Here is a 22240-nt window from a genome sequence, read left to right as displayed (position 1 = left end):
GTTAGATGAAGAGTGTGAAGTTTGACATTGAGTAAATGACTGTTCTCTTGAGACAGCAGGTGTGGAATCGAAGGCAAAGGCCATGGAGGCTCCCGAACCAGACTTCTCAGTAATGGGTACCAGTGCTGTCGAGGCCAATCTGGAGCTATTAGAATCATCTTTGGCTTGTCCTGTCTGACCTTTAGGAGTACCTTTGGGAGGAGAGGCAGAGGTGGAAAGGCATACACATGAAGATTGCTCCAATTGAAAGAAAGAGCATCCACTTTCCAAGCTGTGGGATGAAACCTTTTTGTGCAAAACTTTGGCAGCTGGTAGTTTAGTGGAGAAGCGAACAGATCTATGTCTGGAGTTCCCCATGACACTGTCAATTTCTGAAATACATGAGGATCCAATTTCCACTCGTGGGGATCCATAATCCGTCTGCTCAACACATCTGCTAAGGAGTTCTGTGCTCCGGCAGAAACCTTGCCTGAAGATTGAGCTGTAAACTGAGAGCAGTCTCCCACAAAATCATTGCTTGTCTGCATAGAGGATAAGAATGTGTTCCCCTTGCTTGTTGATGTACCACATGACAGTTGTGTTGTCTGTTAGAACCAACACCTGCCCTGGAAGAAGTAAATCCTTGAAAGCTATTAATGCAAATTGGACTGCTAACATCTCCTTCAAGTTGATATGTAGATGTTGTAGTCTGGCAGGCCACGTGTCTTGTATCCACTTTCCATTTAGATGAGCTCCCCAAGCTTTGTCTGAGGCATCTGTCGTTAGAATCTGACTCGCCTCTGGCGGGTCACAGAGAGTCCCTTGTTTAGGTGACATTCCTGAGCCCACCACAAAAATTCCTTTTGAATGCAAGGTATTATCTGAATGACAGTGTCCATATCTTGGCAGTGCTGTGTCCATACATTTTTGAGATACCATTGTAGCTTCCTCATATGCAGTTTGGCATTGGGAAGCACCAGAATACAAGATGCCATGAACCCCAAGGCTTGAAGGACTGTCCTTGCAGTCAGCCTGGACTGATGAGACAATTGATGGAAGTAAAGGGAAAGATTCTTTTGTTTGTCCGGGGTCAAAAAGGCCCTCTGGGATGCTGTATTCAGTCTCACACCCAGAAAGCACATGTCTTGAGAGGGTACTAGACTGGACTTTATTTCGTTCACAGAATACCCCAGGCATCTTAGCACTGCTATCACATATTGCAAATGATGAAGAAGCTCGTCCTTTCCTTTGGCCAGAATCAGGCAATCGTCCAAATAAGGATAGATCTGTATTCCTTTTAGCCTGAAGAAAGCTATCACTGGAGCCAGAACCTTTGTGAACACTCTGGGCGCAGTAGATAAGCCAAAGGGCAATGCAGAGAACTGATAATGAGAAGTCCCAGCTCGAAAACGCAGATACTTCCTGCAACTTAGCCTGATAGGAACATGAAGGTAAGCCTCCTTGAGATCCAGAGTCACTATCCAGTGATCTTTGCCCAGCAGAGGTAAAAGCTGTTGTAACGTCAACATTTTGAACTTGGGAATGTCCAGATAAGTGTTGAGGATAGATAAATCCAAAATTGGTCTCCACGTGTTCCCCTTCTTTGGTACTAGGAACAGGCGAGAATAAAATCCTAGGCCTACTTCTGGCAGAGGGACCGGCTGTATGGCCCCTATTTGCAGCAGCAGAGAAATTTGTTCGTGAGCCTCTAGTCTTTGCTGAGGAGGAACGTCTGGCATGCCTTTGAAAGGAGGCAAGGTATGGAAATAAAACCTGTAACCTTGGTGTATAATATCCAATACCCATCTGTCCTGGGTAATTAAACTCCAATTTTCTTTGAAGAGTGCCAACCTTCCTCCCAAAGGTGCTGCCAGACAAGAAGGCTCTGGCAGCTGAAAAGGTAGGTCATTGGACCTGTTTACGAAAGGACTGGCCCCTGCCCTCATCCGAAGACTGTGCAGGTGACCTCCCTGTTCTAGGTCTGAAAGAGCCCTGAGCTCTACCCCTACCACATCTAGATCTTCCCCTAGACTATGAATCATAAGAAGGGTACGTCCACCCCTTAGCAGGCCAATTCCTACTAAACTTCGGAGGCTGAACTTGCAAAAAATCTTTAACAGTCTGCATAGACTTAGCCTTGTCTTCCATTTTCTTTAAAACTGCCTCCACAGGTGAACCAAACAATACATCAGACTGTAAAGGAGCATCTAAAATCCTTGTCTTAACATGGTCAGATAAGTTCTGATCCCTCAGCCAGGCGTGCCTGCGAAGAAGTGACCCAGTGGCAGCCACCCTAGACGAGGCCTGTACAGCATCAAATCCACATTGTAAAGAATGCTTACCCACCTGTTCAGAAACATGTACCAAATCTTGTAATTCTTTACACTCAATGCCTTCCGCCAGAGCATCTACCTTAGACTTCAATTGAGAAAGAAGATAGTTTTGATATTTCAACATGTGAAACTGGCAATTCAAAGCCCTCATAGCTAAGGTGGAAGAAGTATAGACTTTCTTTCCCCATCTATCCAAAGCTCTGGCCTCTATCTGGAGGAACCGGATTTTTTACCACAGAGGCCTTGACACCTTTAGGTCCCTGACTAACTGTTTCTGGGTCGCCCTAGGACTCTTATACAGATATTTATGAGCTTCAGGCACCCTGTAATACCTGTCCGGTTTAACAGGAGCAGGAGGCAAAGAATCAGGATTAAGTGAAGCCTCTGCAAACACATCTTCCACAACATCCAGAAGAGGTGGTATAGCCAAAGGCCTATGCTGGGGTAAAATCAAAAATTCCCTAAGCCTTTTCCTGGAATCAGAGAAGTCCTGACCTTCCCACTTAAAATGTTCCCTCATGGAATGAAGAGTCTCTGAAAAAGAAAAATCCTCTGGAGGAGAAGCAGAAGGAGTAGAATCATCCACATCAGAATCAGAATAAGGAGAATACTCCTGCAAGTCTTCAGCCGAAGACTCTGAAACATCCGAAACCTGCTCAAAACTCCCCAACTCTGGTTCCACCCTAGGCCTCTTATCAGGAGGGGGCAAAGAACCTCTAATCAAAGTAATTAAATCTTCTGCCATTTTGAGCATGTGCTTCTTGGGCACAGATCCTGATGAACTAGGAGTGACACCAACAGAAGCTAAACCTGGCCTGCCTCTGGGAGAAGCCTTGGAAACAGAAGGAGAGGGCCTAACCACCCTAGGAAGGGAGGGGAGTACAGTAACCTGAGAAGCCCCTTCAGCCTGACCTGCCTCCTGAGAGGCCACATCCTGCAATATCAAAGTCTCCCCCTGGGACTCCAGAGAAGCCTCCGGTGGAACCACCGGTTCCACTGACGCCTCTAAAGAACCGGCATCCGGTACGGACGACCCTTCTTGCCTGGGTTTAGCTGCTTTGTCTTTGCGCTTCTTCGAAGAAGCAGGCGTCGGAGCATCCGACGGCATATTGTAATTGCACCGCTTCCCGAAGACCAACCTGGCACAATCTAACCTTCGCTTAATAGTGCGCTTATTAAACTTAGCACAAAAGCGACACCCAACAACGTCGTGCTCAGGCCCCAAACAAGGAATACACAAAGTATGATAATCTCTATGCGGTATCTGCTTCCCACAAGAAATACAGTTATTCACTTTTTCTGACATCCGGTAAACCACTGAGGCAAGAAAAAACTAAAATATTCCCCAACGGGGTACTTAGCCAACTTTGACTCGGTCTGAAACTCCGAATTCGAAAAATTTCAGAACGCCGAACGGCACTTGCAACGCTGCTTCTGCATCGGACCATGCGGCAAAAAAGACTGGGGATATGACGTCGGTCATGCGCATTTGTACCCTGACGTCCTGATGTCAGTCTTAAGCGCCTTGACCGACGTCAGCCTAATACTTTGATATTCGAGCCGACCGAGGACAGCGGACTACCCAAGTGTAAGGACTGCAGCAATGTGAGATGAAGAACATCAAGTAAAATATATTGGCTGTATGTCTTGCATATGTGTTTCTTCGGAGCTTTTCTCCCCGGGCCTCCATTGAAAATGGACATGTAGCCAGTTGGACTATCCCGGTTAACAAATGTAAAATAAATAAATAAATAAATCCCTACTTAAAGAACACTTATACCAAACTTGGCACTGCCTTTAGACCAATCTAGTCAGTATCTCCAACATCTGCATTGCTCTGATCTACTTTAGTATATCTGCCTCCATCTTTTTATTTTACAAACCACACTGGTACTTTTCTCTCTCTCACTTCTCTCATGCACTGACAAATCTTACTACTGTCTGTATGCCTTTTTCATTAAATCTCTTCCTTTAGTACTAGGGTCTCCTACCTGGCTTTAACCTGGTCAAGAATTATCTAAAGATGACATGGCCAATATACCTTTTATACCATCAATGTCCCTGCATACTGTTGTAAGCATGTCAACCAAGAGGCTAGGGTGAAAGAACTGCTCTGGAAATCAGGCCCAGCTAATCGGGTTATCTGCAGGCAGGAATCCTAAAAGTGAAGACTTCTACAGTACATCTACTCAAACATATATTTATTAAGCTCCTAACACAACTGCATTTTTTATGACAAAGAACTAAACCCAATGGTGTACTATTACTATGAAGAGTATGAAACAGTAAAGGTTGTGTTTAGACACTCACCATATGTCCAAATCTCCAAGAAAACCTCAAGCAACAATTTATAACTTTATTACTACCTCCACCTTCAGAAAGAGAATCCAGTAAGGTGTTTGTAAAGTAGCCCTTCTTCAACAGAGAGGATAATCAGGATTTCTCAGGTGTGCCATTTGCTAGAAGACAAAGGCAGAGTTAATTTTCAATTTCCCATTGGTTCTTTCCTGGATGTCTAAAAAAGGAAGGCAGGCCAAAAGGCAAGAAAGGCTATAAGGAGAGCTGGTGGTCTTCAGATTTTCCAACACAAGGGGAGTAGGAAGTCAAATTGTTATGATACCCTACACATAATGTTCCTCTTCAATTTTCACAGGTTCTTTCCTGGATCTCTGAAAAGGAAGAAATATTTCAGGCCAATGTAAAAAAGAAAGAATAAACAAATCCAAGACTGGTAATGAATGGACATGAAAAGAAATCTAGCCCTTAGGTGGTACAACAAATGCCAAATCTCAAATTCTGCTTCATATATAATCCTGGCAGGCTAAGTGAAAGTCAGCAAGACCTGCGAGACAAGACTTCACCTCAACTCTCATTAGGAACAATTTCATGAACCAAGCATGCAGATACAAGGAACAAAGACTGAAATGGGAAAAGGGGCCTTAACTCTATTGGAGTGTGGGGGGAGTATGTCATAGCCAAAATGGAGCAATCGATATCATTCTACAAGTGCATTCATAGGCTTTAAAAGGAACCTCTAAAAAATTAGGAAAGCATGGATGAAACTTATACTAGAAAATGGAGACAAAGAAGGCTGAAAAAAAGGCTCTACATTCTGTCCTTAGAAAACAGCTATGTCTTCAAAAAGTGCCATTTTCAAAAGATGGCTAAGATGACATCTCCCAAGATACCCACTTATAAATTAGAGTGAGCGAGTCAGCTGCACCACTAGAGAGCACCAAGAGAGGTTGAACTAACAGAAACATTATCGACCATGCTGAGGCTGTACAACCCCAAGCACCTCTTTACATAGGGCTCAGGACTTCATTCTTCCCTACCAGCCTACACAGCACATGGCTATCCTGTTGTTCATCTAAATTAGAATGTTATCTCGGAGATAAAGATGCTGGGATGTCTAGGACACAGTATTTAAAGCTCAAGCACAGCGATAAAAAAAAAGGTTTCCTCTGCTATGGCAAAAGCTTAACTATGACACAGATGGCTAACAGCTTGAGAGCTGGAGAAGCCAGGTGGAAGAGAGTGGAAGTCAGCAACTGTGGCTGAAAAAAAAACAGTACCCCATAGACAAACTACTAAAAACCACCAATGGAGATTTGTAAAACAGACTAGGATGAGGGAAGAGACAGAAAGACTGACCTCAATGGAATCTATGATTTCAGTTAACTATGGTTGAAGAATTTAGTGTATTCTGTGCATATGGTCAGGAAGGCTGGCACAGTGGCCGCCACTATGCGGTCATGAAGCTAAAAGATTTAACCAGCTGAGGTAATGTACCAATTCAGACTATTCAACATGCATACCAACAAAGAATGTTCCCTCCCCTGAGAGAGAGAGAGAAAGATACTCCCTTAAATGCTGTCTGGAACTACATTCTCAAACTGAATCTTCTTTGTGGGACTCAGACACAGACTTAAATTAGCCTCACAGGTGCTTGTCAGGATTTCTCTGATGACACATGGGTTCAGTCATGCAGGTTAGTGAAGACACATATTCCCTGCTGCCACGGAGTTGCCCCAGTGATAGTTAAGCGGTTGATAAAGCTATGTTATGCAAAGTGAACAAACCGAAAGGCATTCAGTGCACACCATGATCCTCAGAAATGGCTTTGGAATGCAATGAATGATGAAGTGGGGGTAAACACCCTGAAGATCAAGGGTGTAAAACCAATCTTCTGAAATGAGGAGAGGAAAAAATGTTAGCATGCATCTTTTACTTTCTGTACTCTACAAAAAGGTTCAGACCTTTAGGTTCTCAATTCGTCAGACACCAACACATTTCTGTATGAGCTAGAACCATAGGATATATAACCATAGCACCCTCAATCGCCCCCCCCCAAACCAAGGCCATAAGCATACGTTCTACGCAAAAAGGGAAAAGCATGCTTTAACTAGCAGGCAGGGAAAGAATTCCTAAGTGTCTACTGGCTATTGCATTTGAGGAATAAACTGGTTCTGTGTGATGGTCCTCCAGTGTTCACCAAGAAAGTACCACCCAGAAACATCTAGTTTGGTATTCACTGGATGATCCCACAACACCATCAATCCATGGTGAGAGTTCCTCAATATTTTCTCATTTCAAAAGAAAAAAAGAATGAAACTCAATTTTTTTTCTTTTGTTTTTTTTTTCTTCATCTGACAGAAATAAGCAGACATCTGTCACTTATGACAGTGATAAAAATGAATGGACAAGCTTAACTTCTATTTGGTGCTTTTTCATCTAGGACAGCCTTTGCCTCACCTCCAGGACAGAGAGGATGGGCTATGAAAAGGATCAATAAGGGCATTATTCTTGAGCACCTGGCAAAATCATAACACTTGCAGCCACGTGTGACACATCAAGGTCACATCTACAGGAGCTATCCTAGGCTGTACACCTGCAAGATCACATATGGTCATAAGGGCCAAGCAATTGTTATGCTAGCATCTTAACCATCTTCTAGAGGCAGTCTTGTAACTCATCATTCTCCAAAGTGCCCGGTGTTAAAGTCATCTCATTAAGCGTAAGACAGCAAACAGCAACACTTGTCACATGTTATTCAGAGATAGAGCTACAGACCCAGAAAGTGAAGCGGAATACATATAAGCTTCTATGACTCAATGACAGAAATCAGAAAGATATTTTGACTTTCCAAGGCAGTCTCACATAATGACAAAGTAAAGGAAGGGTGCCAAATGAAAAAAGAGAACCACTGAAGAGGAAGTAATTTACCACTGACCTAATAAGTGGACTATCTAGATCACCAGTGTTATGATGAATGTTTAGAGCAGGCAACTTGGTGTTATAAACCCTGGACAGAGTTAAGACAAACATAAATACTTAAGAATGACCGTACATTTGTTCTTGGCCTCATCTGCAAATCTCACCACTTCACCAATGGTCCAAAGGAAGGAAGGACTCTAATTCAGCATCTTAAAAGAGTAACCAAAAATGCTAGAAGCACAAGGAAAGGATCCAGAAGCCTCAAGAGACCATGCTGCCATGTGCAACTCACACAGCACAGTAAGTTTAGTGGAATTCAGTGTGTGGAGGCATGTTTCACTAGGGAGGGAGTTCATGTACAGCTGGGGGGGGGTGCTGTCAGGGAATAGTGTAGGCTGCCATGTAGGACAGACAAGCAGGCTCACTCCCTGCCATCCAACTTTCTCTGTAGACGAGCTGATTTGGGATTCCCAAGCAACAATGAATGGTCAGTAGGGTTCTCGCATATGGCTACTGCTACCGCAGAATGAATGAATTGGAAAAGTGTAGGTGGAGGAGTCATCAGTCTTGGTGTGGGTGGGGGGGGGGGGGTTAAAAAAAAGAGAGAGACAAGTTTCGCCTTATATATTCCCCTTATTCTCAGAAAATGATGGAGATGCTAAAACTGTACAAGATTTTATGCCTGAATTCTCCAGCATTCGCAAAGTACAACTTTCTCAGTCTGGATATTATGTGGATAATCCTAAAAGTGTGTTTAACTTCTATCACCTCTTATTTTCCTCTCCCTTGCATTTCAAATTACAAAAATATATCTGTTTAATAAACTGTTTCAGCAAGGAAGCCCAGAGAGGGGTGGTCTCTCAGCTTGGGTTTTAAAACTGTTTATGGTCTTTATATGAAAATTGAGTGCACACATCATTAAATGTTTCCACCAGCTTGGAAAACACTTTAATTGCCATTTTTCCAAAGCCCCTTCTAAAGGCACACCTTCAGGTTTTTACCTCACTTTATTACTTTCCTTGCTCTCCAAAGTCTTGGAAAATGTAACTTATTAACACAGTTTCACCTCTAAAATAAGCATCACTAAAACCACATGTAATGCTATTCTTAATGTCACAGACAGTGGACTCTTAACGCGTGTCCTTTTCCCTGATTATATTAAAGTACTTGGCATAGTAAACTATGCACAGCTTCTCACCTCTCGCTTACTCTACAAGATAAGCTGTACCCAATGGACTGTGAACTTCGCTAAAAGCTACCTAGGTAACAGAGAATTCCAGATGAAACTGGGATCCAGGATTTCATCTTCACATGTCAGCATAGGACTGCCTCAAAGATTTCTACCTGGTCATCCCTCCCTCCCGAACTGTACATTAACTCCCTCCATAATGACACTAAATCACCATATTATCTTTTATGCCGACAACCTTGCGGCATGCATATCACACTAAGCTCACCATGAGATCATTGAAAAAGATCAGGATGACTTGGACAAACTTCAAAACTGGTTTAACAATAAACAACTGTTAAATCTGAATAAATCAAACTATGCTTTTTAGCATGCCATCTAAATGGACCACAATAATGCAGTGGGGGTGCTACTAAAACAAACTCCTCATTCTAGTACTTGGGAATGATACCGGACCCCGAAATGGTCAACAAGATGTTACAAAGCAGCAGGAAAACTTAAGACTCAACCACTGAAACACAATCAGCTACAGGTAGGTTGCTTTGATGTGAAAGACAGAATACACCTCAATTTCAAAACCAGAATCTCAGCAAAAAAAAAATTACAAAACCCACAGTTATTTTCCAACAGAATCTATACCCAAAAATAGGAACATTATCATGACACTCTAAGGACAGCAAACTGGTTGCCTATTAAAAACTTAAGCATCCTAACCACTATCCACTCTTAGCTCTTAAACTCCTAAACTTACCCCAAAGGATGCACAGAAGCCAGAGACAAATGCAGCAAAAATGATTAAAAGTCAAACAAACAAATTAAAAAAATAGTGACTATTAAGTTTCAGTTCTCAGCTTAAAGACTTTGAATGAGCCACCTACAATAGACAGTGTACTAATCTCAACCTCTTTAGAGCACTGTTGGCTACCTGTGTCAAAGACAAATCTTTATGTATACCCCTCATCTCACTTCTCTTCAATTCACTCCATCTGTAAGCTTAGTTTCTTACTATATCTTACTCCAAGTTTCTATAAATGGCTTGATCAATTCACCTCTTAATATGATTACTGTTCAGTAACTAGTACTATGAATTTAGGCAGACAGAGACAGCTACTTAATTTCTGCCGATTTCACTTTATTCCCACAAGACTTGCTTGCCTACCTGCTTGTTTACATTTTTATGCCCCATACAGAACTTGAAATGTGCCCACATGATCAGTTTATTACCCCAGTATACATACATACGTACATGAAGAATCCAACACAGTCTTGCCGGAGCCTTAAATGAAGTGGGAAAGGACTAATGAGGCACCAGAGCACATTAGTGACACTTCTGAGGAGAAACACTAAACGACAGCACAAAGAATTTGTTAGAGATACCATCTGTATGGCTCATCTGGGTGCAGAAGACAGAGATCCGGACCATCACAGCAGAGTACCTATTTACTGAATCAAGGTCTCTGAATCGACAGTCCTGGAATAATGAGACTAAATGAAGGAAAATGTGGACTTACATAGACAAAGTCTGAGATCAATGCTTCTTGACGCATTTCCTTTTGTCTCAAGTATGGCAGTCTTGGAGTTGGTATATATCAGTTCGGGGATGTGGGGCGCTTACCCTCCCCCACATACTAAGGGGCATGGGGGCTTGCCCCCTGCAAAGACAACTTTAAAGAAGAAAAGCAGTCTCTAACATTCACTGTTCTCCTGTGTTTTTTTTTTTTTTTTTTTTTTTTTTTTTATTAATTATTCCTGGGTTCGCACTTACAAGTCTTGGCATTATAATAGTAGCCCCTTGCTTCTCTCTGGACTCAGAATGAGGGATTCTAGGAGTCCAGATCACCATCAACACTTTCACGGGGACAACAGGGTACAGGAGAAATGCTGCTTAGAAAGAGAAAGGGAATCATCACATTTGGAAGAGGACCTTTTTCAGGTTGATGATTCACTGGCGGAAAGGTAATGTTACAAAGGTGCTCAGATGTGGATGAAGGGTGGTGCTTTTCACTTCATAAGTAATCAGAGAATAGTGAGAATGGGGAAATATATCACCTGTTTCCATGACACTGTCTCAGACAGCAGGACTTTCAAAGGACTGTTTTTCTTCTAGTTACTGGACAAATGTAATAATGATTTCTGCAAGCAAAACTTTGGCATCTTTGTGTGTACCTGGGTGTCTAAAGTGGGAATGTGGATGATGCAAGCAGTCTTCTTCTCAAGGAATGTGAGCCACCAAGATGAATATGTGGAAAGCCAACACTAAGTGCCAGAGTCCAAGTGTACAGCAAAAGGAAACTGGCATTAACGGTCTTCTTCAGGTGCTACAGCACAAACTGTGTATCCAACATAAACACTCTGTCACAGTCATAAGGTCACAGAGAACAGCTCATAAGTGAGTTAATGTGTAGTACAAATATCTTGGACAAGAAGGGTCTGTAAATCTATCATATCCGTCCGGACATCTCAACTCTCCTAGATGATAATCATTGTCAACCACTGCCTAAAACATGAAGAGAAAAACTGGTAGCTAACCCGCAGGATGAAAAAGTCACTCAAGAATGCATTGTTTACTGGCAACTACTCAACACTAAAATGAGATGCGGCAGGTGGTGATAATTCTGAAAACCCTGGCAATGAATGGGCAGGTGAGGGATGACTGTGTCCTAGATGTCTTGGAAGAAAATGCTTACTTCCAATCGCAACAGCTTATTTAGGAATATATATGTCTGCATTCTGTATTGGTACAAAGGTAATCAAGAGGGCTCGAGTGAAGTCTGGTATACCACCTATGACCCAGAGGGTGGCAGGGCTAACAAGAAGCAAAGTACAAAGGATTAATCTACATAAAATCATTTTAGCTAGCAGAGCTAAGAGACTCTCTCTGATACCCTCAGTGTGGGAGGAATAAAGACCCTTTGTTGGAGTTTCCTGCGAACATTCGTCCAACTACCTACTTAACGGAATAAACTACTGGAAACTTCAACTGAGAGTATTTATTCCTCCCAAGTGATTTTACCTGGATTAGTCCGTTATTCTCTGTATTCTGTACCATTAGGACATACAGACTGTCATAATGACTTGTTCCTAAACCCATCAGAAGGAAAATTATACAAGTGAATGCAAATACTCACCCCACACTGCCCCTCTGTTTTAGCTGGAAGGTTTGATCAGTACTGAATCAATATTTTCCTGCCAGAGGAAAATATCTAAAAACTAGGAAAAGTGCAAGGTCTGAGGCCAAACATCCCTGAGAATGGGCCAATGACAAACTGTCCCACTGCAAAAATATTAAAAGACATGGTATTGCCAAGGCCACCACAACCAATTCAAGCACTTTCTGAACACAACTGAAAATAAAAAAAAATGTTGAAGTTAACTACCTTGTATTGGAAACTGCACACAGAGCAAAGCACAGGATCCCCTTGCACTACTAAGTACTTCTGTATGAAAAACAAGTACTATCACGACTACAGTTAATGTTTGTGGAAGTTCAGTGGCCCACTGGTGCAGAGGAAGGACTTGGCACCACCTGATACAAAATGTTTCAGCTGGTCTGCAAAGCAGACATGCTCTGCTGAGCCGCTTCACACAGTACACAGGGAAATGCTCAACCTCACCTTGAAGCAGATGTTTTTTCTAGATTTCCTATTGCATAAAAATAAAAATGTGTGCTTACAGCACCAGAAGCAATGAAAAAAGCTTCAGCAACTTGATGCACAGTCAAACATCATCAGTCCACTACCATCCTTGCTAATCACCCATTAAATGAGCACTACATGGCAGTCTTTGTATGAAAAGGGAGCATTAATTGCATGAATAGTTAACAAAGGGTCAAGATATTCAGCACCTGGAAAAAATAAATGAATCAGCTATTAGGAAAATAATGCCAAAAAATTCACATTAGAATTAGTTATGTTTAGATACAACAAAAAAGCCTTAACCAAACCCCAGACAGATCTGCAGGAACATGGAAACAAAAGCCTACAGACTGGCCACTGTGAATATTATGTGAAGTCTGAATGTACTCAGATCCACAGCCCCTCTGAATTGCTCTAGATCATCTCCAGATCTCTGACCAGAGGCATCCACTCTGTTGCACTCTCTTGGAGAAAAAGACAGGTCTGAGCCAATTACCCTGGTCAGTCTGACTCATCTCCAAAGGGAAGGTAGTATATATATGTGTGTGTGTATATATATATATATATATATATATATATATATATTTTTTTTTTCATTTGACGGAAATTCATTTGACTGAGACCAAAACACAAAGTTCAAAAGACTGAAAACTCATTTGACTGAAACTCATTACACTGACACATTAAAGTAAAAGGTATACGCCCTTTTCCCCACTGTAGTATGATCCTGGAGTACTTAGTTAGGGGTGTGGGGGGTCAGCCCCCCACATTGGGGGGAGGGCAAAGCCCCCCCACATACTTTATACATTTTAAACCATACACATGGATATTTATAACTGCAATGAATAACTCTTTGCAGAAAACAAAATTTACCAAAACTATGCGAGGGCTTTCGCCCCTGACACCCACCAAAGTGCCCCCCACACCCCTCCTAACTATATATACTAACTCCAGGATCTCACTACAGTGGGGAAAAAGGGCATATACCTTTTACTTTAATGTGTCAGTGTTCTGTTCAGTTCTGGTAATGATACTGTGAGAGAGGATGCTAAGATTTTCTAAAAAAGTTCTGTAGCACATTTTTTATTTCTCTCAAGAACTCCTCAAAAATAAGAACTAACTTTTTGCTAGCACTAGCTTCTAATTTAATTTGAACTCAAGACATTCCTCTTGCCAGACTATTTTACTGACTGAATGAATCCAGGAAAGGTTCTGTTCAACAGACCTAATGTCTGCAGATTTCTCAAGCTTTAAGTGACAAGGACAACCATAGTCCCATATGTCAATAATCTTCTGTTTTGAAGAAGCTCTGTGCTCTTTGAATGAATGGTTGGAGTGGATGAGAGAACATCACCACAGCGGCCCACTATGCCCTCCCTATGCTAGTGTACTTTCTTGCTCACTTGCTATGAATTATACCACCCATCAATGCCTTGGTCAATTTAACACCCACCCCTAAGCCACTACTTTATATCATTAATCTTACTCTGAAAGACTGTAGTATTGCATATGATTGGCTCCATCCCCCTCCCTCTTCCCCCAGGATGGACCTGCCCATCTTCCCTGCTAATGCTGTCAAACACCTGGGCAGCTAGTCAAACTCAGGTTGCCATGGTTGTAGTCATGCTGCATCCATATATGTCACCAGTGATGCAATACATGGCTGGCTTATTCTTGTACTTTCTGCTATACAGAGAGGCGGAGTGCCTCTTTTTGGGGGTAGTTCAGCATCAATCTCTGCAAAAGAAGCTTTACATGTTTTACTGCTTGTTTCTAGTTAAAAAGTTCATGTTCATGTTTTTATATCTATTCATACTTTTACTAGATATAGTGTGTGACTATAAATTACAGTGCAAGACAACAGTTTGGCAGGAATGTTCTGCAAAGCCAACCTAACACTTACTGTAAGTCCAGATAAGTGAAAGCATCTCAAGTTGCAATTACAAAAATCTACCCTATATGCTTCTTTCTCTAAAGCTGAGATTTATGATTTGTATTTCTTCATATATTTTTTCTTCGTCCTCACTGGATACTCTGCTCAGAAGCTAGTATGTGCTATGAAATAAACTAAAAAAGAGACCTACTCTCTATTTACACACATGCACTATACATGCTCAGTCCTTCAAATAACAAAAATATAACGATAATTAGTAGTGTTTTTTCTGAACAAATGCACTTGCTAGCTAAAATGCACCCTTTTTCTGAATGGAATATGCTCAAACACTTGAAATTATGCAAGTGTATAAGCAACACCATCACTATTTTAATACTATCAGTAAAACAAACAAATTGATTTTGAAAATCAAAGCTAATCAATGTGACAGCAGGACAAAATCAGGACAGGACAGAATAGCTGTGTAAGTAAACTTACCATAATAGTAGATGTTTAAATGATCACTGCTGCAGTAGCCTTAGCTATACAAGGGATATCCTGGATAGGATAGAACAGCTGACTAGCTTCCAAAACTTCAGAGCACCTACTATGCATTCAGTCAAGTCTGCTCGAGCTGAGCTGAGAAAATTGACAAGTTTGGGCAACAAGTCCTTCATAGCTTTTGTGCCAACACAAACTGAGGCTGAGACATGACAGGACAATGCCAGAAATAAGAATAAATACATAAATAAATGTCCACTCCCTGGCATAAACAACACACACAATCAAGGGGGGATTAAGGGAGGGAACAGTGACTGCAGCAGTGATCATTCAAACATCTACTGTTATGGTAAGTTTATTTATACAACCATACTCTGTTCATCATACCGATCACTGCTGCAGTAGCATAAGCTATATGGTAGATTATACCAGCTTATTACATTTAGGAGGTGGAAAGATAAGAGTCCATGAGTCCATGGAGGTTACTCCAAGCAAAACTTGATTATGACTTAGAGAAGGAATCAATCTTATAGTGCTTTGTAAACTTGTGCACAGAGAGCAAGTTGCAGTTTCTAGACTACATCTAGAATCCAACCCTTTCCAAAAAGCCATAGATGAAGCCAAAGCTCTGGTAGAGTGGACCTTGACCCTACATGGACTAGTTTTGCTGTGTTGAATATAACAAAAGGAAGACGGCCATTTGTAAATAGTCTGTTTTGACACAGGTTGTCCCTTCTTACCTTCACAAGAAATGGATAACTGCTCAAAGACTTGAATGATTTAGTTTTGTCAAGATAGTACCCGTGTTGTCTTTCAACATCTAAGGTATGGGGTATCCTTTCTCTCTTATTTTTAGACTTAGGAAAGAAAACAGGGAGATGGATAGTTTGGCTTAAAATAAACTTAGATACCACTTAAGGCATAAAACGAGGATATGTTCTCAAAGAAAGCCTGTCTCTGTGGAAAAATGAGATAGGATTGACTCACAATAAGAGCTTGCAAATGACTGAAAAAATTACATAGGGCTGTCAAGTTTGTGCTGCACAGGAATAAAGACAAAACCCCAACTATGACCATTCTGGTTAGAGACCTGAGCACTGAAGACACCAATGGTGAAGGGTGGTAGTCAGCTGATGTCAATAGCTCACGCATACTGAGGGGAAGATGTCAGTCCACTCTGTGGTAATACTAACTCCCATTGGTCAACAGAGGCATAGTATACAGTATAAAGATCAGGGACATGAGCCTGGCTCTTCTATTGTTACAAGATGAGCAGCTTCATTCCAGGAAAGGTGTGAGAGAGCCTAGAAATCAACAAAGGAGTTAGAAAGCATGGTAGGCCCTAGTGCATGCATGTCAACCAAGAGGGAGATGGGACTCAAGTCCTAGACAGAAAAACAAATGGCTATAAGGACACTAGCCTCATATGATTTGCTCCTTACCCAAGAGTAACAAATGGGCTGCTTCGATCAGTGGAGTGCAGGTGTCTGGTAAACAAGTGGAGGTAGAAGTATTAAAAAAATATTTAATTCAGGAAGTACATGAATGCCCCACTATGCACTCAACATCTAGCAGGTATCGTTTCTGAAACTTTCAGAAATAGGCAGCCTTGAGGAATCTATTAGGAAAGGAAATTTGGCCAAAGATACGAGTAGATAGAAGGCTTGGAGATTAAGGGTGTGTGTTAAGGAAGTTGAATGTATCCATTAGAACTACAAAAAAAATTATACTAAGAACAGTAAATTGTGTTCAGGACAATACTGCACTGTTCACTTGCCTGCTAATCCAGGTTTGAGCCCTGGCTGCTTATTCTTCTCATACATTTTCAGCATAAAACGCGGAATCCCAGATACTGTCTTTCCTTGGTCTGAACGCACTGCTCCACTTCTAAGTGCAGAATGATATATCCCACGTGGCATCTTAGCCATTTCCTGCTTCACAAGTGATGTCAGAAACTCTTCAAAGGCTATGGAAACAAAAAAAAATGATAGGGTCAAACACATTCTTCTTCAGAGCAGTCAGGTTTAAAAAATTAGTAACTGCAAGTTCAAAGTGAAAAGCATGAGGTCAGCACAATTATTTCTACATGCTAACTCCGGTGATGTTTTACTTCCTTTGAAATGTCAGCTTCAAATAAAGAAAGGAGTAATCTGAACTGTTTTGTTTTTCAAATACAGTTAATTATTTTCCTTTAGACAATGGGCAAACTGTACATCAATACCCTGATTGGAGAACAAGCGTTCTCCAGCAGGATATTAATGTACAAGTAATGCCCGCTGAGAAGAATGAGTCCGCCGCTTCACAGCTGCTTATCAAGCCACCGTGGAGCTCGGGCTGAAGAAATGGAATGGCCGCCATTATTTTACACTCGCTAAGCAGTGCTTTTGCTGTTTAGCGAGTGTAAAATAGAAAAAAGAAAGAAAATGCAGCACGTATGTGAGTGTATGCATGTGAGAGAGAGACAGCGATCGTGTGTCTGTTTCTACCTGTGTGTGTGTGTGTGTGTGTGTGTGTGTGTGTGTGTGTGTGTGTGTGTGTGTGTGTGAATAGGTACATGATTTTGTGTGTGTGTGTGTGTGTGTGTGTGTGTGTGTGTGTGTGTGTGTGTGTGTGTGTGTGTGTGTGTGTGTAAGAGAGAGAGAGAAGAATTGAGAGAGTGAGTGAGAAAGCGAGAGTGATGTGTGATGTGAGTGAGTGCATATATGTAAGCAGAGGAGACTGTCTGTGAGAGAGTTTGAGAAAGAGTGAGACTGAATGTGTGTATGAAAGCAGTTGGAGACAGAGACTGAGAAAGAGGGTGAGACAGATCTTGTGTGAGTGAATGAAAGCAGAGGAGTCTGTCTGTATTTTTATATGTATGCGTGTGAAAGCAGAAGACACTATGTGTGAAGGGTCTATATCATATGAGCGAATCACACAAATTGCGAACGCTCATAATATCGAATGTACCAGACCTCGAACTTCCTATTGTGGGGGCTGTGCCCCCCCAGCTAAATATATATTCCAACTCCGAGATCACACTAAAGTGAGGAAAGGGCAAATATCCCATTCTTCACTTTACCTCTATCTCAGAAAAAAACACTTCAAGGTCCAGTATGTTCGGTGATATGACCATTCGCAATTTGTGCGATTCGCTCATATGAGATATAGACCTGTGTGTGAATGGGAGAGAAAATGGGCTATATGTAAAATTGTTGTGTTTCACTTATTTTTTTTAAGGACTATATTTTTTTCTTTGTAAATATTTGATGTAAAATGCTTCCTCCAACACCATTAACATATACTACAGCAAGTTTGAAACAGTAGGCGGAGGAACTATTTTACATTAAAAATATATATATAAAATATAATATAGTCCTTAAAAAACTAAATATGCAAGTAAAACACAACAATTTTACAGCAAGCCCATTGTCTAAGTGCAATAATGCCCTCCAGGATGTGTGTTAATGTGTAATTAATGCCCTTCCAGGGGTGTAGAGGCCCTCTGCTGAACACCCCTGGGAGGCATTAATTATACATTAATATACACCCTGTCATGCATTATTGCTTTCTTATCTGGTGTGTAGGCAGCAGTGAACTGGCATAACATAACCTGACATGAGCAGAAGAAATGAATATACATTTCTTCTGTTCTCTGGTTCAGTTATGATAATGTTAAACTACTGTTATACTTCAGTGCAGGTAAAAGTTACATGCTACAAGACAACAAAACACAAAATGATTTTCTACAAATAGCATTAGCAAAACTAACACTAAATTCAGTGGATCTTTACCATCCATTTTTGATAACTAACTAGATGACGGGTTTTTCAATCACTACAGTTATACAACAGACCCAGCAGCTAAAAAAAGAAAGCCAAGCATAAGTGAAGACAAGTACATAATCCAAGAGTCTGGAAATTATTACGCGTTTTTTTAGGGCTTTAAATGCTTTGTGCATATCTAATGGAATTTAGTAATAAGCCATTTGCAAACATCAACATTTCACTTCTAAGCTGCCTAATATATCTCTCAGACCAGCTCTGCTTAAGTAGTAATTTTACTTTACTGACAAAGGACAAACATTTAAGTGAATGTACAAAAATAAGAAACACATCAACTACCCAACACATTCTACATGCATTTTGTGCTTGTTAGTTAACTTATATTATTTGTGAACTCCAAGTACATCCATCCTCAAGTACATGTTCATATAAAAATAAAATTAAACTTTAATGAAAGTGAATACTTGAAAATCTTTTTAATCTTCCTTTCCTTTACATTCTTACACTCCTACTCAATGACCACTTTTTCAGGCACCACATGACCAGGCCACTTCTCATGTTTTCTCACTGGCTACATGCAATATCAGAAAGCAAATAAATACCAACTGCTGAAGGCCTTCTTACAAAGAGAAATACTGTGTGTTCTTCTTGTACTTAATATGGGAGATATTCTCTAACTAGTAACTGCTGGAAAGTTTCTCAAGCAGTAAAATGCAGACCTCTGTGGGAGGTTAAAGCTAACAAAGCCAGGCAGGCATGCCCCTTAGCGCAAAAGCTAACAAGAAAAAGGTGCAATATTACAGATGGTAGAGAGGATATTCCTAATCTTTCAAGTAGGGTCCCCAGTGTTATATCTATTTACACAATTAGTAACTCTACAGGCGGAAATAAACCTGGAAAAATGATGTCCCAACAACTGCAGCCTGACAGAAACAGTAAAGGCTAACAGGCTTACTGGGCAGAAGTCTTCTTATATCTCCCTGGAGAATAGGGGAAGGGTTGAGATAATATGCTGCTTGGCAGGCCATTCTGGTTGTGCAGCATGATGACTCTGATAAAATTTCTGCTTCAAAACTCCAAAGACTGGGATTCACCCCTGATTTTTAGTCACTGTATGTGTGCAGTCTGCATGTCCTCCCCATACTTGCATGGGGTTTCTCTGGGTATTTTGGTTCCTTTCACCTTCCAATTAGAATAGCTCACTAGTCATATTAATATCTATCTATATATGCATGTATGTATCTGTGTGTGTGTGTGTGTGTGTGTGTGTGTGTGTATATATATATATATATATATATATATATATATATATATATATATATATATATATATATGTGCACACACAGTGATACAGTGGATATAAAAAGTTTACACACTCCTGTTAAAATGCCAGGTTTTTATGATATAAAAAATGAGACCACAATAAAACATTTCAAAACTTTTCCCACCTTTTAATGTGACCTATAACCTGTACAACTGAAATGAAAAACAAACAAATCTGTTAGGGGAAAAAATATAAAAAAATAAAAAAAGTACAATAAGCTGGTTATTGCATGGGGTTTCTCTGGGTATTTTGGTTCCTTTCACCTTCCAATTAGAATAGCTCACTAGTCATATTAACATATATATCTATATATGCATGTGTGTGTGTGTCTGTATATATATATATATATATATATATATATATATATATATATATATATACACACACACACACACATACACACACAGTGATACAGTGGATATAAAAAATTTACACACTTAAAATGCCAGGTTTTTGTGATATAAAAAATGAGACCACAATAAATCATTTCAAAAACTTTTCCCACCTTAATGTGACCTATAACCTGTACAACTGAAATGAAAAACAAACAAATCTGTTGGGGGAAAAAATATTAAAAATAAAAAACATACAATAAGCTGGTTGCATAAGTGTGCATACCCTTAAAGTAATACTTTGTCGAAGCATCTTTTGATTTAATTACAGCATTCAGTCTTCTTGAGTACACACCTGCCATCAATTAGAGACTCCGATTAAACCCAAATAACGTTCAGATGCCCTAGTAGGATTTTCCTGACATTTATTCAATTGCCTGCTACAGCAAAAGCCATGATTTGCAGACAGAGTACAAAGAATAAAAGGGATCTTACTGTCGAAAGGTATCAGTCAGGAGAAGGGTACAAAAAAATTTCCACAGCATTGGCTATACCATGGAAAAAGTGAAGACAGTCATCAAAAAGTGGAGAAAATATGGGACAACAGAGTGATGCTGCAAAGAACTGGACATCTCTCCAAAATTGATGAAAAGACAAGAACTAAACTGGTCAGGGAGGCTGCCAAGACACCTACAACAACACTGAAGGAGCTGCTGGAATTTCTGGCAAGTACTGGTTGTGTACTACATATGACAACAATGTACCGTATTCTCCGTGTGTCTGGGCTATGGGGTAGGGTTGCAAGATGAAGCCTTTTCTTAAACAGAAAAACATCCAGGCCCAGCTAAAATTTGCAAAACAATACATCAAGTCTCCCAAAAGCATGAGGGAAAATGTGATATGGTCTGATGAGACTAAGGTAAACTTCTTGGCCACAATTCCAAAATGTACATTTGGTGCAAAAACAACACTTTTTATCACCAAAAGAACACCATTCCCACAGTGAAGCATGGTGGTGGCAGTATCATGCTTTGGGGTTGCTTTTCTTCAGCTGTAACTGGGGATTAAGTCAAGGTAGAGGGAATTATGAACAGTTCCAAACACCAGTCACTTTTGGCCGAAAACCTTCAGGCATCTGCTAGAAAGATGAAGAGGAATTTCAGTTTTCAACACAACAATGATCCCAAGCATACATCAAAATCAACAAAAGAATGGCTTCACCAGAAGAAAATTTAAGTTTTGAAATGGCCTAGCCAGAGCCCAGACCTAAATCCAATAGAAAATCTGTGGGGTGACCTGAAGAGGGCTGTGCACAAGAGATGCCCTCACAATCTGACAGATTTGGAGCGCTTTTGCAAGGAAGAGTGGACAAATATTGCCAAGTCAAGATGTGCCATGCTGACAGACTCCTACCCAAGAAGACTAAATGCCGTAATTAAATCAAAAGGTGCTTCAACAAAGTATTAGTTTAAAGGTGTGCACACTTATGCAACCAGCTTATTGTACCCCCTCCCCCCAACAGATTTTTCAGTTGAATTGTACAGGTTTATAGGTCACATTAAAGGTAGGAAAAGTTTTGAAATGATTTATTGTGGTCTCATTTTTTTATATCACAAAAATCTGGCATTATATATGGTCCAGGACTGTTTACCGATACACAAACGCTCGTGCACAGTTTTGCGAAAGTGCTTTTACACCGAAAATGCACTTTCACGAAACAAAAATAAAAAAAGTAAAAACATCGTAAAAGGGCTGTTGGTGAGACTGTGGCACAGTGGGGATAAGGGAATATTCCCTTTTCCCCACTGTAGTGCAATCTCAGAGTGAAAAAATAAAAGTAGGGGCAGTGCACGGGGGCTTGCCCCCTGCATAAACATGATTACTGGGTTTTTTCCTGTTTCGTGAAAGTGCATTTTCAGTGAAAAAGCACTTTTGCAAAACAGAAATAAAAAAATAAAAAACATAAAACAATTACAAAAAAAAAAAAAACAACAGTAATCATGTCTATGAGCTGCATATACCCAGTTAACAAATGTTAAATGAAGAAAGAAAGAAGAGTCTAGAATGGTATTTAACAAACTTCTTCTTCCTAA

General features: G+C 40.5%; 1 protein-coding gene across 1 annotated transcript in view; it reads right to left on the bottom strand.

Moving 5' to 3' along the window:
• FOCAD (focadhesin) overlaps positions 1–22240 on the bottom strand; it is a 2336882-nt gene that overhangs the window by 878719 nt on the left and 1435923 nt on the right. The window contains exon 20 of the mRNA XM_044060381.1: positions 16505–16693. Within this exon, the coding sequence (XP_043916316.1) occupies positions 16505–16693 (189 nt within the window). The remainder of the gene's footprint in view (positions 1–16504; positions 16694–22240) is intronic.

This window comes from Protopterus annectens, chromosome 2.part0 (assembly GCF_019279795.1).
Source record: "Protopterus annectens isolate FY-2018-M chromosome 2.part0, PAN1.0, whole genome shotgun sequence".
In the NCBI taxonomy this organism is placed as follows: Eukaryota; Metazoa; Chordata; order Ceratodontiformes; family Protopteridae; genus Protopterus; species Protopterus annectens.
The sequence above is the reverse complement of the archived record's forward strand: the minus strand, read 5'-3'. Positions and strand labels throughout refer to the sequence as shown.